The 16400-nt window shown below is 37.7% G+C and overlaps 1 protein-coding gene across 4 annotated transcripts in view; it reads left to right on the top strand.

Moving 5' to 3' along the window:
• Nucleotides 1–16180, top strand: part of LOC120458909 (kelch-like protein 10) — a 119268-nt gene extending 103088 nt beyond the window's left edge. For all 4 annotated transcript variants that reach the window (XM_039646766.2, XM_039646758.2, XM_039646781.1 and 1 more), the window contains 2 exons: nucleotides 14363–14485; nucleotides 14548–16180. In XM_039646766.2, coding sequence (XP_039502700.1) covers nucleotides 14363–14485; nucleotides 14548–15846 — 1422 coding nt within the window. In that variant the 3' untranslated portion in view covers nucleotides 15847–16180. The remainder of the gene's footprint in view (nucleotides 1–14362; nucleotides 14486–14547) is intronic.
• Nucleotides 16181–16400: the final 220 nt, after the last annotated feature.

Consider the following 16400-nt stretch of genomic DNA (forward strand, 5'->3'; position numbering starts at 1 on the left):
GCCACGCCCACACTTTTGAAAAATGTTTTAATTTTCTTCCATTTTTGCATTAGTCTTGTAAATTTCTATCGATTTGCCAAAAAACTTTTTTCTACGCGCACTTTAACGCCCACAAACCGCCCAAAACTACCACGCCCACAATTTTGAAAAATGTTCTGATATTTTTTCATTTTTGAATTGGTCTTGTTGATTTTTATCGATTTGCAAAAAAACTTTTTGTCACGCCCACTCTAACGCCCACAAACCGCCCAAAGCTGCCACGCCCCCACTTTTGAAAAATGTTTTGATATTTTTTTTATTATTTTATTAGTCTTATAAATTTCTATTGATTTGCCAAAAAACTTTTTGCCACGCCCACTCCTCCTTCTCCTTCGTACTTCCACTAGCTGAGTAACGGGTATCAGATATCGGGAAACTCGACTATAGCGTTCTCTCTTGTTTTTTAAGTGGGTATTAGCAAAGTCAAAGTAACAGCAGTGACTTTTCCAAACAAGTACATAATTCAAGTAATCTGAGAATCGGGTAGCGGCCGAAGCGTGCCGCCGAAAACATTTATACCAACGTACATATATGTATATATAAATATCTAGATAGACGACCTTTACTTAAGTAAGTTTGACGGAACAATGTTCCCGTGATTATATTCTTATATATGCATATATTCTCGTACCAATTTTATTTTTATACAATTAGTAAATATGTTCATTTTTTTTGTAATAATGATAACCGATGGGTCTTATTTATTGTTAGCCTCTTCCAAGTAATATATTTCATTAATAGAAATTAAATGTTATATTGTTTAAATAAAAATAACTTTTCAGCGGCGAGTATCGGCCTTACTCGTAGAGTAAAAGGGTAGACTAGATTCTTTAAAAAGTATGTCACAGGCAGAAGGAAGCGTTTCCGACCAGGAATCAGGATCAATAGCCGCGTCGATTTGGCCATGTCCGTCTGTCTGTCCGTATGAACGTCGAGATCTCAGGAACTACTAAAGCTAGATAGTTGAGATTAAGCATAAGATTAAGAGACTTAGACGCAGCGCAAGTTTGCCGGTTCATGTTGCCACGCCCCCTTTAACGCCCACAAATCACAAAACTGTCGGTTTTGAAGAACTGTCGGTTAACTCTTTTTTGATATGCAAAGACAAGAGCCCTCAGAGCGACGTTTGTAGTCGTAGTTTGTAGTAATACGCCACCGTAAAAATGTCCAAAACCCTGCTGTGCATGGGGAAAGACGTTTGTTGTCGTTCTGAAAGGAGACAAAATAGCGAGAATCTGACAGGATCAACATTGTGTTGGCCCTACTCAGGAAAATAGGACTATTACAATGACACCTATTGAAATAGAAGCTCAAATAGCAATACTCAATAGGAATGTTAAGCTTGGCCCAGATCAGATTTTCTTTTGTTGTAGCCTTTGTAGAGGTACAACAAGCCATCTCGCAAGAGGATGAAAGTTCGAACGCGCTTTATTCCAATTAGAAGAAGCCAAAAAACTAAATCCTGGAAAACAAGAAACCCTTGAGAATAATCAGACACACAGAGAACAAACGACGACAATTTCAAAAGCACCAGGTGAAGGCCAAAAGCCTTTCGACGTAATTCCCGATGCTGATTCTGAAGAACTGGCATTTCCTTGCATATATGCTGGAATAAACAAACAATTACATAACCATAGCTAGATCTTAACTTCAGAATGTAGATACACAATATAAAAAGTTGTAATTAACAAAAGTTCAACTTCCTAGCATGAGCTAGGAACAACAAGACAAATACAAAAATGAAAAAATATCAAAACATTTTTCCAAAGTGTGGGCGTGGCAGCTTTGGGCGGTTTGTGGGTAAATTTCTCTCGATTTTCCCCACGCCTCCTCTAACGCCCACAAACCGCCAAAAGCTTTCAGTGTTGAAGACTCTCCTTCGCACTTCCAATAGCTGAGTAACGGGTATCAGATAGTCGGGGAACTCGACTATAGCGTTTTCTTTTGTTTTTCTTGTTGGCTGGTTATCACGTAGCTTTTATTCTTATTAAAGTTCGTAAGCTTGTAAATTTAAGTTACTGATCACAGGCAATGAAGACTATTCCAAACCAGCGCATGACAATAATTTAAAACTTTAGATCGCCTGAAATTTTAAATTGGGTGCATGAAGACTTCGTTTGAGCTAAACAACAATAACTTTCGAAAAAACACAACTCGAGTGTCGTCTTGAGATAGAAGGATATATTAAAAAGTCATCACGTACAAGTCATCATGCTCAATTGCCAAAAATGTCTCTTCAAAAATTTAGTGGCAAGCATTCAGCTTATAGAAATTTTAGGTGCCTTTTCAATACATTGGTTGTTTCCGATCATTCATTTCCGATGGTAGAAAAATTTAATTCAATTGTCAGACAGTAATTATCAAAAGGCTTTGGAAACTTGCCAAGCATGGCCAAGGCATCTCCAGGAGGTCTGCGATCAATTATTAACACTTTCTGCCATTTATTCGTCGCTGTTGTCGCTGGCAACTGATAAGGACATTGCCAACGCCTTGATTATCCATAAATTCATGTTATGGGTGGACCAAGCAACCAAGTCTAGATACGAAGAACAGGTTGATTACGACAAGCTGCCTTTCTGGTCTGATTGCGCCACTCAATTAAATAGACTCTATTTGTATCAATATTTAGCAGCAGAACAGTCAACGAAGGCGAAAGGCAAGACTAAAGATAATCCAAAGAGGAATAGTATGGCTTCGTTTTCGGTTGCACAGGGCAATCAAGAATTACAGAAATCTAGAAAAGAAACAGGATTCAATTGCAATTATTGTCACAGCCTGGAACACAAAATTGATTTGTGTCCCTCCTTTAGCTCTATTTCTGTGACAAATCGTTTTGCATTGGTAAAGGCTAATAAACTATGCATTTTGCCACAGCCTTGTTGGATTCGGGGTCGCAAAGGTCGCGAGAGAGGTCAGCACTAAGCGTCAGAACAGTAGGTAAATCAATTACATCAATAAAATGCAAAGTATCCGCTTATGTCCAGTCTCGCTTAAATTCGTATGGCATTTCAACCGATTTTTGCGTATTAAATATTTCGTGTCAGCCTGGGCAAATGCTGCCCTCTGACAAATGGAAAATACCTGCAAACATAGAGTTTACCGACCCAGAGTTTCATAAATCTGCAAAGATTGATTTTGTGCTAGGAGTGGTAGCATTCTTTGATTTGCTGTGCGTCTTGCAAATAAAATTAAGTGCAAAGCTTCGTTCAATCCAAAAAACCTTGTTCGGTTAGATTGTATCCGTCAAATATAGGGGTGAATTAAATCATCGACAATTGAGCTGTTATATAGTTGCTCAAAAAATGGAATGCTCTCTCGAGTCGTTGGTGGAAATGTTTTGGGAGTTAGACAGAACACCAGATTAGTCGAAGGCTGCACATATAACAGCTGAACAAAGAGAGTGTGAAAATATTTTTATTCGCACTGTCCAACTTTTGCCTTCGGGACGATTTCAAGACAGGCTCCCATTTAAAAAGGATCATAGTGTATAGAAAGGCGTTATGTTCAGCTCGAACGCAAGTTAAGTAAAGACGATGCACTGTCAGATATGTATTTATTAAAGAGTACAAAGATCTGGGTCATATATCTATTATAGAATCTGCTCCTCTAAGACAGCATTATTACATCCCCCATTATTGCGTCCTGAGACCTGAAAGTACCTTAACCAAACAGAGTCGTGTTTGATGCTTCAAGCAAAACATCAACAGCTGTTTCAATAAATGTAACTCTCATGGTTAGGCCGACAAGGAGTTTTACTTAACATTGCTAAATTTTAGATAAAATAAATTCGTTGTAATAGTTGACGTTGCTGATTAGCAGAAAATTGCCTTCAATCGCACTTAGAACAGCAGCTGTCATAAAATATTATTTTTATGTAGATGACATGCTTGCTGGCGCTGACACATATGAAGGTCTACAAGAAAGGTCTACAAAAGAAGTTTTACTGTCAGGACGTTTTCCATTGGCAAAATAATCATCGAAAGCTGTGCACTAATGAGGGCGAAAAAGTATTCAAGGTTGTCGAGACAAGTTCAGTGAAGACTCTCGGCATACGGTGGGTACCGAGTGCGGATGAATTTAGATATTATACTATCTCGAGGTAGATGAATTTATATTGATAAAGCCGACAAAGCGCAACATTTTGTAAGTTGCTTCTCGACTCTTAGAACTCCTTGTATTGCTATGTCCACATATCACAAAACCAAAAATTCTGCTGCAAAAATTGGGGAAACAGAACCTAGATTGGGACAAGACGATTCCTGCTTATCTTTATACAGAGTGGATTCAGGGCTTAGATTCTTTACGTGATCTCAGCACGTGATCTGCCTCGATACATCTCTAAGAGCCAATACAATCAATTGAAAATGCATGGCCATGCAGACGCTTTGAGTGACGTCTTTCGATTTTGCATCTACGAATGTACACGATATGAAGATGAAGTAGAGACAGTGTTGCTAACTGCAAAATCTATAGTCGCTCCGCAACTAAGACTATGTCACGTCTTGAGTTTTGCGTTCTGTCCAAATTTAAAAGAGCCAGCGCTCTAGTCATGTTATTTTTGCGATATGTATCGGCTGAGTTAAACCCAGCTGATATTGCATCTAGAGGTGCATGTATAGATGAGCTTATCAAACATTGCGGTTTAAGGGTCCAAGCTTCTTCTTTGCCGAGAATTGGCCACAACTCCATAAGTTTGAGCTCTGTGCAGAAGTACAAAACTCAGTTCACAAAGTAGTTTATGAACAGGCAATATTAAATAGAATTTAAGAACTAATTGAACGACGATCTTCCTTCTCTAAAATTATTCGAATATTAGAGTATTGCATGCGGTTCTGCTACAGAAATTATCGAACCAATTCTCATGTCTTGTCGGTCATTGAAAGAATACTTGCCTTTTGGAAATTAGTGAAAATAGAGCAGGAACATAGACTTCAACGAGAAATTTTTTTTAGAGAATGCCACAAGTCATCAGTTTTAAGTCACAAGTTTCTTTGTTAAGATTTCTTTATTAAGGGCAGAAATGGTTCTGCCCCTTCAACGGTTCACAAGTATCTGCATATTCGATCTTAAGTATATTTCGGCTAAGCCTAAACCGCGAGCTGCGCTGCCGGATACGCCAGCAGCGGAGCGTCTCTCTCTTATGTATATCTTATATATCTATGCTTATCGCGAGAGTGAGTTATGCACATATGTATTGTGAATTTGGTCGGCGTGGGAATGCTGACCATGCACATATACTTTGTAGCCTTCAAGTGGACGATCATGTTGCATCCGTCTTGGAGTTTATTGACATAAACATAGAAACAAAGTGCTGCTACTTTTAATATGTGACATAAACATAGAAACAAAGTGCTGCTACTTTTAATATGTTCTTAATTTAATGTTTAATGTTTAAATGTTCTTAATATTACATATGCGCATACTACATCTCCCTCCTTTTGAAAAATAACGTAACCTGGTGTAGTTATTTTATTTAATGAATGCATATTATATCTTTTTTTTTTTATTATTATTATTTTTTTTGTATTTTTTGTTCAACTTGAACAATAATATTATAAAAGTGCATTTTGTAAAATAAAAATGTTGTGTAGATGATTAAGAAAAATATAAGTGTAAAATCAGTTATGAATGAAATTTCTTTAATCGATCTTTATGAACTATTTGTTTCTTGTTTTTATTTGTAAGTAACGTAATATTATTATTATCTCCTATGCTTTCTATCTTATAGGGCCCTGTGTATTTAAAGTCTAATTTATGGCCTACCTCATTTCTTAATAAAACTTTATCTCCTACTTCTAACTCTATATTATTTACTTTTAGGTCGTAATTTCCCTTATTTTTCTTTTTATTTGCTTCAAGCAGTTTTCTTGCTCGAGCATATGCTACTTCTAACCTATATTTACTTTCCTTAGCGTAATCATCTATATTATATATTGGTTCTATGCTGTGTAACTTATTAAAATCTTTTGGTAAATTACTTGTTCTACCGAAAACTAATTTATATGGACAGTAATTATGTACCATAGATGGGATCGTGTTGAAGCAGTATACGAAATATTGAAGCCATACGTCCCAATCGGTTTTGTCCGCCGATATATAGGATCGTATATACTCGTTCAAAGTTCTATGACTTCGTTCGACCACTCCAACTGTCTGGTGGTGATGAGCTGTTGATGTTATATTTTTGATTTTCAAATATTTACATAGGTCAGTAATTATTGAATTCTTATACTCTGTTCCCATGTCCGTTATGAACGTCCTCATTGGACCGTACTTTAGAATAAAAGATTCAAATATAGCTTTAGCGACTGTTTTTGCGCTCTTATTTGCTATTGGAATGGCAACTAAGTACTTGGTTAAATCACATATGAGAGTGAATGCGTACTCGTTACCATTTTCTGACTTAGGTAGTCGAAAGCATGTTCTGGTGTGTCGGTTATAGCCATTGGGGTCTTTGGATGCTTTGTTGTTTATGCTTTTTGGAATTTTTGACATTTTCTTACGTACTCTTTTATGTATTTACTCATATTTTTTCAGTAAAAATGTCTTTTGACCTTGGCCAAGGTTTTTATAATGCCTGTATGACCTCCTTGTATTGGATCATCATGTAGTGTAGACAATATAGCTTCTTTTTCTTTTTCATTATTTATTTTGTTCACTACTTTTATATTCTTTAATATTTTATTGCCCATATTTTTAAATTCATCTATTGAAACGTGTTCAAATATTTTTTCCCACGGTGCCATTTTGAGTTGGCTGATATCGTATATACCGGCTTGCGATTCCAGCCTTTGGAAAAATGGATCTAGATCAAGAACTCCATCAGTATAAAGATCACAAACATCATATCTTTAAATGATTTTCTTTCCATGCTTAAATAAACATATCGTATCATTCAATTGGAATGTCACTACTTTTCGTACTTCGTCCTTTGTTATGACTACGTATACGTTGGGCTCTGAAGCTTTTTCTTTGGTTTGCTCATGCAAATCCAATTGTTCTTTTCCTGCGCAGGATTTTTGTCTACTTTGAAATCTTGTAGTGACTTTTAATATATTTCCAGTAATTTCTCTTACATGATTATCTTTGCCCTTTAGATACTCTACCGTAAAATTATATTCCTCTAATTCAAGCCTTATTCTTGTTAATTTAGAACTGGGGTTGACCATTGAGAATAAATATATCAATGGTCTATGATCTGTTTTCACAGTGAAGTGTTTTCCGTAAATGTATGTTCTGAAGTGTACTATTGCCCAATGAATTGCTGTTAACTCTGGTTCGGTTGTACTCTTATTGCTTTCACCTTTCGTAAAAGCTCTTGATGCATAAGCAACTGGGAGTTGGTGGCCATTGTGGTTTTGAGTTAAAACTGCGCCACATGCTTGCTTGCTTGCATCTGTTATTATGTAGAATTCTTTACTGAAGTCTGGGTACTGCAAGAGTGTTGGGTTTATTAGCTGCGATTATAAATGTATGAATGCATTTTGGCATTCATCTGTCCACTCGAATGGAACATTCTTTTTACATAATCTTGTTATGTGCCGCGAATAGTCGGCGAAATTTTTGATAAAACGTCTGTAGTAATTGCAAAATACTACAAAACGTCTAGCGCTGTCCGCATCATGTGGAACTGGGAAGTTCTGAATGACATCATATTTTTTGTCATCCGGCAAAATTCCTTTGTCGGTGCATTTATGTCCTAAAAATGTGACTTCATGCATGAAAAATGAACATTTTTCGGGATGTAACTTTAGGGTGTATTCCCTGCATTTATCAAAAACTTCAGTGAGGTTTTCAAGCATATGCTTTTCGGAACAACCGATGACTATTAAGTCATCCATATAAAGTAATGCCTGAGACGGTTCTATTCCGGAGAATGCTATAGTCATCATTATTTGGAATGAATTATGCACTATTTTTAAACCAAATGGCAATCGCGTGAATCGATATGAGCCATTGTTGGTTGAGAAAGATGTTATATCTCTTGAGCCTTCATCCAGCTCAATTTGATGAAAACCTGACATTAAGTCAAGGCAAGAAAAATATTTTGCTCGGCCAAGTTGGTCCAAAATAGTATCTATTCTCGGTAGTGGAAATTTGTCAGCTAAAAGTTTCTTATTAATTTGGCGATAGTCTATTACTAATCTTCATTTCTTTTTATCTGAACCTGGGCTTGACTTTTTAGGTACTAATAGCAAAGGGCTATTGTTCTCTGAAATTGATGGTTCAACTATTTTATCTTTTATTCATTTCTGTACCTGGGCTTGTATTTCTTCTACTTGACTATGAGGACTTCTATAATTTTTTGTGTATACGGGCTCATCATCTTTTAATCTCAACTGTTGTTTATAAAAATTATTAACCGTTATTGGTTCTGATTCTAATGCAAATATATCTGTATATTTGCTGCATAAGGTTTCTAATTGTAATTTAAACAATTTTGGGAAATTTTTCTTTAATTGAGATAAAACAGTTATATTTCTGTTTTCGCTATTTGCTTGAACTACCAATTGACCAATTGATCAGAATCTGTTGTGTTCAAAATTCGGACAAATGTATTACTAGATGTTGCAATTGTATTTGCAACATATATACCAGTTTGTATTTCCTGGTTGGGAATTAAAATGCTATCATCTTTTAATGATACTATTAATCTTCGGACAACTTGGGATCTTGCTGGTAATAGGGTTGTGTTATTACCAGAGCTGTATGTTATTGGAACATAGATGGGAAATTTCAAATTGTTGGGTCTAAGTATAAACCAATCTTCTGCTGGTTTGAAATCAATTTGGCAATTATATTTTTTAATGAAATCTATTACTATTATTCCATCACAAGGTATGGGAAAATTTTTATCTACTAAATGAAAGTCGTGTGGAATAATGTATTTACCTGTCTGTATCTCAATAAAAGTCTGTCCTTGAGACTGAACTATCTGTTGGCTTATGCCTTGAATATTTATTTTGTTATTTATTTGAACATTAGAAAATTTGTCAGAATTCTCTTTGAGAATAGAAATATCTGCACCTGTATAAAGAAGGAAAACAAGTTTTACACCTGTTTCGACATGAATGAATGTGGTAAAGATATTGAGATTATAATTCTGATTTTACTTGGCAATGTTACAATTGCCTTTTCTATGTAACTATTACAAGGGTATAACGGGGAGGTGTATGCTAATTCGTATGTATCCATATACAAATATTCGAAATCATTTATAGACATTTGAATATTACTTATAATATTCAATGCTTTATTCCTAAAATCTGGATCATGTTCATAGACTTTATCTATAGTGCGCTGTGTTTGAGCTACACTCATGGTTGGCTATTGATATATATTTCTTCTTATTTAGATAAAACCAATATTACGTTTTTTTTTTTTTTTTTTTTTAAAAACTTCTATATTTCATTCATAATTGAGTTTGATGTATGAGTGAATTTTCATTTCAATATTATCTAAACCGTTTGCAGCGCTATGGTATTGGTTTTTGAGACACTTGTTATGCATTTTGTATATTTTTATTAATGCATTGGATACCATAATTAGAGCAATTACAATTAGTAATATGGTTATCCAGAACAAGTCTGCATTTTGGACTTCCACTTTATTTATAACATTTGCTGTGGAGTCAACAGTTTTAGTGTCTATCAAACCCATTTTGGGTATATTAATTTCGAAGTTTTTTAAAGAATTTTCTTTATTTTTATATATTATTTCAGTTTTGCTTATTCTATTTGTTTCTCTGGACATTTATATTTTTACTTATTTCCTTTCCAAATTTTAGCATGTTAGCAAAATTGTTTATGTTTTACATCTTCTTTATTTTTATATATTATTTCAGTTTTGCTTATTCTATTTGTCTCTTCGGACATTTATATTTGTAATTGTATTCTTTCCAAATTTTAGCGTGTTAGCAAAATTGATTATGTTTTACATCATTGCCTGCCTGATTCTAGCTATGGCTTCACGGGCCATATTGGGTATACAGAGCATAATAGTATATGCTCCATTTTATTAATATATAATATAATTAATATATTTTATTTTTATACTGCTGCTGATGTTGTTGATCTGCCGGTGTCAGGTGGGCGTCGCCGGGGGTGGCACGTTGACACTCCCTCGCTGCTGTCTATATATGGCTGTCTGATGATGTTGAGGGCTGCTCACAGGTCCCCAGGCAGTGAGGACTCCAGACTCCTTCGCAATCCTGTGGGCAGGTCTTCTTGGGCTTTGTCAGTGCCGGTGCTGGTGCTGGACATGCTGTCGGTTTTTGAACTTCATTAATGACTTTTATATTTTTTGTATTTTCTGAGTGAGTTTTTTCGAGTTTTTTGGGTTTTTAATTCTTGCTGGTATTGCAGCAAGTGGTCTAGCTCTGCATGTAGCTTTAGAGCTTTCGACCAAACCGGTGGCGTTTGTTGACTGTATATTAGCCACCTTACGTGGGCTATACGTTTGTTTAATTTAGTCTTTAAACCGCCACGGTGTTTTCCCATATCTCAATCCAACTCTACTCACTCAGATTTGTTCTCAGTTGCGGTTCCAGCAGTTTCAACGTATTTGTGCTCTTCCATCAGTGTTCTTCATCAGTGTTCTTCATCAGTGCTCTTCATCAGTGTTCTTCATCAGTGTTCTTCATCAGTGTTCTTCATCAGTGTTCTTCATCACTGTTCTTCATCAGTGTCCAACGTTGGACGACTGTCACGGTCGCCATGTAGAGAATGCCACAAGTCATCAGTTTTTAGTCACAAGTTTCTTTGTTAAGATTTCTTTATTAAGGGCAGAAATGGTTCTGCCCGTTCAACGGTTCACAAGTATCTGCATATTCGATCTTAAGTATATTTCGGCTAAGCCTAAAACGCGTTGCTGCGCTGCCGGATACGCCAGCAGCGGAGCGGCTCTCTCTTATGTATTTCTTATATATCTATGCTTATCGCGAGAGTGAGTTATGCACATATGTATTGTGCTTTTGGTCGGCGTGGGAATGCTGACCATGCACTTATACTTTGTAGCCTTCAAGTGGACGATCATGTTGCATCCCTCTTGGAGTTTATTGACATAAACATAAAAACAAAGTGCTGCTACTTTTAATATGTTCTTAATTTAATGTTCAATGTTTTAATGTTCTTAATATTACATATGCGCATACTACAGTACGATAATATGAAAAGATATTTTGCATACATTAAAAACCATAATGCTGGCCCAAAAGTATTGATGACACTTTTGAAGAAACAAATTTGGCTTATAAGTTGTTCGCAACGGCGTGCCTTGTTTTAAATATAAGCCAATATTATTAGGCCAAACTTGGGCTACTTGCCTGCAGACCGTTTGAGATAAGGTCTCCCATTCAGAATGTGCGGTGTTGATTTTTGTGAACCCATTTATGCAAGCTACAGACTGCGTGGTAGAACCCAAGTAAAGACTTATGTCGCTGTGTTTGTTTGTTTCACGTCAAAGGCTATTCACCTTGAACTCGTAGTTGAATTATCCACTGACGCGTTTTTAAATGTATTTAAAAGGTTCGCGGGCAGACAATGCGACTGAAGGACGCGACCAGAAGTAGGAGCTTTAGGACTACGCCGCGGAGAGAGGAGTGGATCTTCATTCCACCCAGAGCATCATACTTCAGAGGGCTGTGGGTGGCGGCAGTCAAGGCCGCGAATCATCGGCTGGTTAGAGGGGCCGGCAACGCCAACCTTACACTTGACGAGCTCAACACACATTTAGTCGACGTCGAAGCGCTGCTGAACTTCAGGCCACTGGCCAGAGCAGCAATCTCAACATCGGCGAGCCACTAATGCCCTTTGCAGCTGCATCCGCGCGAATATTCGCCAGGCATGCCTTGCAGCATGACAAGCAATCCGTCTTTAAAGCGGTGGCGGCAGCTGTCAGAGCTCAAGCTGCGGTTTTGGCACAGCTGGTCCAGGGACTATGTGCTCAGCCTCCAGCCACAACTTAGAGGTGGGTCACATAATGCGAATTCACGAAGACAACAAAAATGGCCCCAGAAATGGCATCTAGTGCGCGTCACCCGAGTAATCGCGGGAGACGTCATCAAGGTCCGATGATTTTCGCTGACTCAGTCAGAGCGTGAGCGGGTGCAGCGGACGACGAAATAGAGCGGGCTGTCGGTATAGCTCCAGCTGTTGTTGTTGGAGGTAGCGGGGCTTGTGTCGGAGCTAAAAGAGCGGGAGAGCAAGAGCGCGCTCTTTCTTGATTTGTTGGTAGAAGAAGGTTTCTTGGGCTATGGGTTATTGACCGCTCGATGTCTGCGTTGGGGGCTGTCAGTGAGACGTAGGAAAAGTACGCGTTGTTGCGTTAAATTAAGAGTCGGCGTTCGTCTTGCTCACGCTGACGCTGAGCGCGAGTGTCGTTCTGTCTCATAGTTTTATTATTTAAGATAACGAACCACTATATATATTTAAGAGATCTTGCATCGCATAGAGCGTCTCTTTCGCTTTCGGATTATTTATTTAGTTTATTTTATTAGTCGTTCACTTTAATCAAAAGAACCGATTTTGTGCGGAGCTCGATAAAAACACGTCTTCACACATCGGCGATCGAATTTGCAGCAATATTGACACAATCAATCGGAACGAAAACATCCAAAGTGACATAAATATCCCACCAGTAATCAATGCAATTACGGATCTTAAGGAAAAGTACTATAGACAGCTTTACTCGCACCCTTTTTTCTGCCCTTTACATACTTTACATACTTTACATACATATAAAAAATCAACACCTAAGATTTTCTCAGAACACTAATAAATATGTGCATCGTTTTGGTAAATGATTTAAAGACAGTCGAAAAAAACCATTGAAAATATACGAAAAGTAACTACATAGTCTTTGTTAATGATCATAAATTGTTTTTAATATTTATAAACCATTATAAGTGAGTTACACATAAAAGTATGTAACACGTATATTTCCAATATTGTATAATATATATATTCTTAATATTGGGAAACAAAAGCTTGAAACGTCATATTAAGTTTGTATATCTAGGAACGCGTACGATCTGGAATTTGGTTTCAGAAAGCTCACTAACCTCCTAAAACTGCTTCAATGTGCCAAAATTCCCACAAACCAGCGAAAACAGTGAAAAATTGGTCGTTTGTTATACCTGTTACACGTAGACGGTCTGTGCGAGATCTCAGCAACTACAGGGTGGAGAGCGCAAGACAGATGGATTATAAAATTGTGAAACTTTTTATTTTTTCCTTACATGTTAGCATTGGAAATTAAAATTTATACGGTTTTGAATAGCGTATCTGGCAAATGGGGGAAGTTTTCGTAAACTCTTTGGAGCATTTCAAAGGGTAGTTCGGCGATGTTGGCTCTGATGTTGTTCTTGAAGTCTTTTAGGGTCCTGGGACGAATATTGTAAACATTTATTGATGTAGCCCCACAGGAAAGAATCACATGGGGCTAAATCTGGTGACCGCGCTGACCAGTTCAAATCGCCTCTCAGGGAGATGAGGCGCCAAAGGGAACCTTCCTCTCTAAAACTCCATCACTCTCCGTGCTGTGAGGGCGGTTGCCCCGTCCTGCTTAAACCATTCGTCGTCCAGTTCCATTTCATCCAATGCAGGCAAGAAAAACTACTGAATCACGTTTAAATAACGCGCCGAGTTGACGGAAACAGCTCTGTCGTTGTCCTCGAAAAAATAAAGCCCAATTATGAAAAAATGAAACCCACCGTTCAGTCGGGTATCCACCCTGTATAAAAGCTAGAAAGTTAAGAATATGGATGCAAATTCCAGAGACATTGACATATGTTGCCACACCCACTCTAACGCCAACAACTGTTACGTCCAAATTTTTAAAAAATGTTTCCATATTTTTTCTGTTTGGTATTTGTCTTGTAAATTTCTATCAATTTTCAAAAATTGTTTGGGCCCCACGGTTTTGAAAGATATGTTGAAATTTTTTTTTATTATTTACCTTTTATCGATATGCTAAAAAAATCTAGTCACGCCTACTCTTACTCTAACCCCCATAAGCGCCCATAAACCCCACCCGCGCACTTTAAATTTCTAAATTTGTTTTTAACCTTATAATTTTTTTTCGTCAATTTCTATCTATATGCAAAAAAGATTGTTAAACACTATCTGATTAACGGGTATCGAGGAAATATTTCTTTTTAATTTTTTAAAAATGACTGCCTCGCCTTTCACTTGCTATATGTAGTTAAAGAACGCATTCAGATTTTACAAAAGAATTCATATTCAAATGTCGGAACACTCGACATAAGTGTGTCTTAAATTTTTTTTAAAATTCTATATTAATCATATTGGTTATCATTTTATAGTGCTTCATGGAAGAGGTTAAGGAACACCCGTACGTCTTGCAATGTGAAGCCGCTAAGCCGCTTATTGTTGACACCTTTAAATTTATGTACGACCTGGACTTTTTGAATCCTCAGGCAGACGAGGTAATGTTATTTATTTTCTCTTCCTAACTATAAGACACTAAATTTTATTATTTTAACCCAAGCTTACCACTCCACCATTAGCAATGCCAAGGCTACCGCATGAAGTGATCTTTGCGATTGGCGGCTGGAGCGGTGGCACGTCAAAAGGATGCATCGAAACTTATGACACGAGGGCCGATAGATGGGTAACTATTAACGCAGAGGATCCTGCTGGACCCCGTGCCTATCATGGAACCGCAGTGCTGGGTTTCAAAATATTCTCGATTGGCGGATATGATGGCGTAGAGTACTTCAACACATGCCGCGTTTTTGATGCTGTAAAAAAAAAATGGAACGAAATCGCGCCGATGCATTGCAGGCGCTGCTACGTAAGTGTAACAGAGTTAAATGGCATGATATATGCAATCGGCGGCTACGACGGTCATAACCGCCTGAACACCGTTGAGCGGTATAATCCTAGGACCAACCAATGGTCCGTTATTCCGCCAATGAACATGCAACGTTCTGATGCCAGCGCCTGCACTTTGCAAGAACGCATATATGCCACAGGAGGATTCAACGGCCAAGAGTGCCTGGACAGCGCGGAGTATTATGATCCCATAACCAACTCTTGGACTAGAATACCTAACATGAATCATCGTCGGTCTGGAGTAAGCTGCGTGGCTTTTAGGAACCAGCTTTACGTTATCGGCGGCTTTAACGGTACAGCGCGTCTATCTACCGGAGAACGCTTTGATCCAGACACGCAGACTTGGCACTTCATCCGTGAAATGAACCACTCGCGCAGCAACTTTGGACTTGAGATTATCGACGATATGATCTTTGCTATCGGCGGCTTTAACGGCGTCTCTACGATCTCTCATACGGAATGCTATGTAGCTGAAACAGACGAATGGATGGAAGCCACAGATATGAACATTGTTCGCTCCGCCTTGTCCGCAAATAACATAGCTGGGCTCCCAAACAAACGAGACTATATACATAAAGAGCGAGATCGCCTAATGGAAGAGCGGCGTCAGCGTCTTATGGCAACCGCCATGGCTCGGGAGAATATAGCACATGGTAATGCTACGCAGATGTTAGTGGAAAACAATGACAGAGTCATGGATGACTACGAAAGTCCTGATGAAGAAGAAGAGACTGATGAGCAACAGCAAACATCACTACTAAGGCGGATTATTCCACCCTATGTAGGTCAGCAAAACGCTGCTGAAACGGCACCAGTTCAACCTCAATTGGTGTCCACTGATCAACTAAATAGAGTAATGGAGGGTAGGGCTCTGGACAACAATAGGCGTATTCATGTGCAAATGCGTAACCAACGCCATGGCTCCCATCATGAAATTCGTCGTCGTACATAGGAGTTGGCGTCGACGTTGTTCGGATACCAACAAATACATTTTCCTAATAAGAGTGCAGATAAAGCGTTAGCGTGTGGCAAGATTTCTTTAGCTTTAAATATGTAGCCCACGTCCGTTAGACTCATTTTTCGTACCTTTTACACAAAGAGAATCACAAGGGTCAGAGTGCTTTTGTCCATTTACCAAATTAAGAATATAAGACTCGGCACTTTTAATTTAAAATGAAATTAACAAGAAATTAGACAACCTAATATATGTAGTTTACATCAAAATTTAATGCAATATCTAAAATAAAGCACTAATAATTAGCAGGAATCAAAAATAAACAACTAAACAATTTATTATTATTGAGTTTTCAACGTTAGCGCTCTTACTTACTTGCGAAAAGCTTAGCGTTTTTATTTATCTGCAGCGTAAAAGGTCCGTACAAAACAAAAAAGAAAAATATGTCCCCCTATACTTTCGCCAATGACCAAAAAGGTTCCTAAATATGAAAATTTCGTAATAAAGTGAAAAAATGAATCAAAGTGCCTCTACTTTTGCTAATGTCTATG

This window comes from Drosophila santomea, chromosome 2L (genome assembly GCF_016746245.2).
Source record: "Drosophila santomea strain STO CAGO 1482 chromosome 2L, Prin_Dsan_1.1, whole genome shotgun sequence".
NCBI classification, from domain to species: domain Eukaryota; kingdom Metazoa; phylum Arthropoda; class Insecta; order Diptera; family Drosophilidae; genus Drosophila; species Drosophila santomea.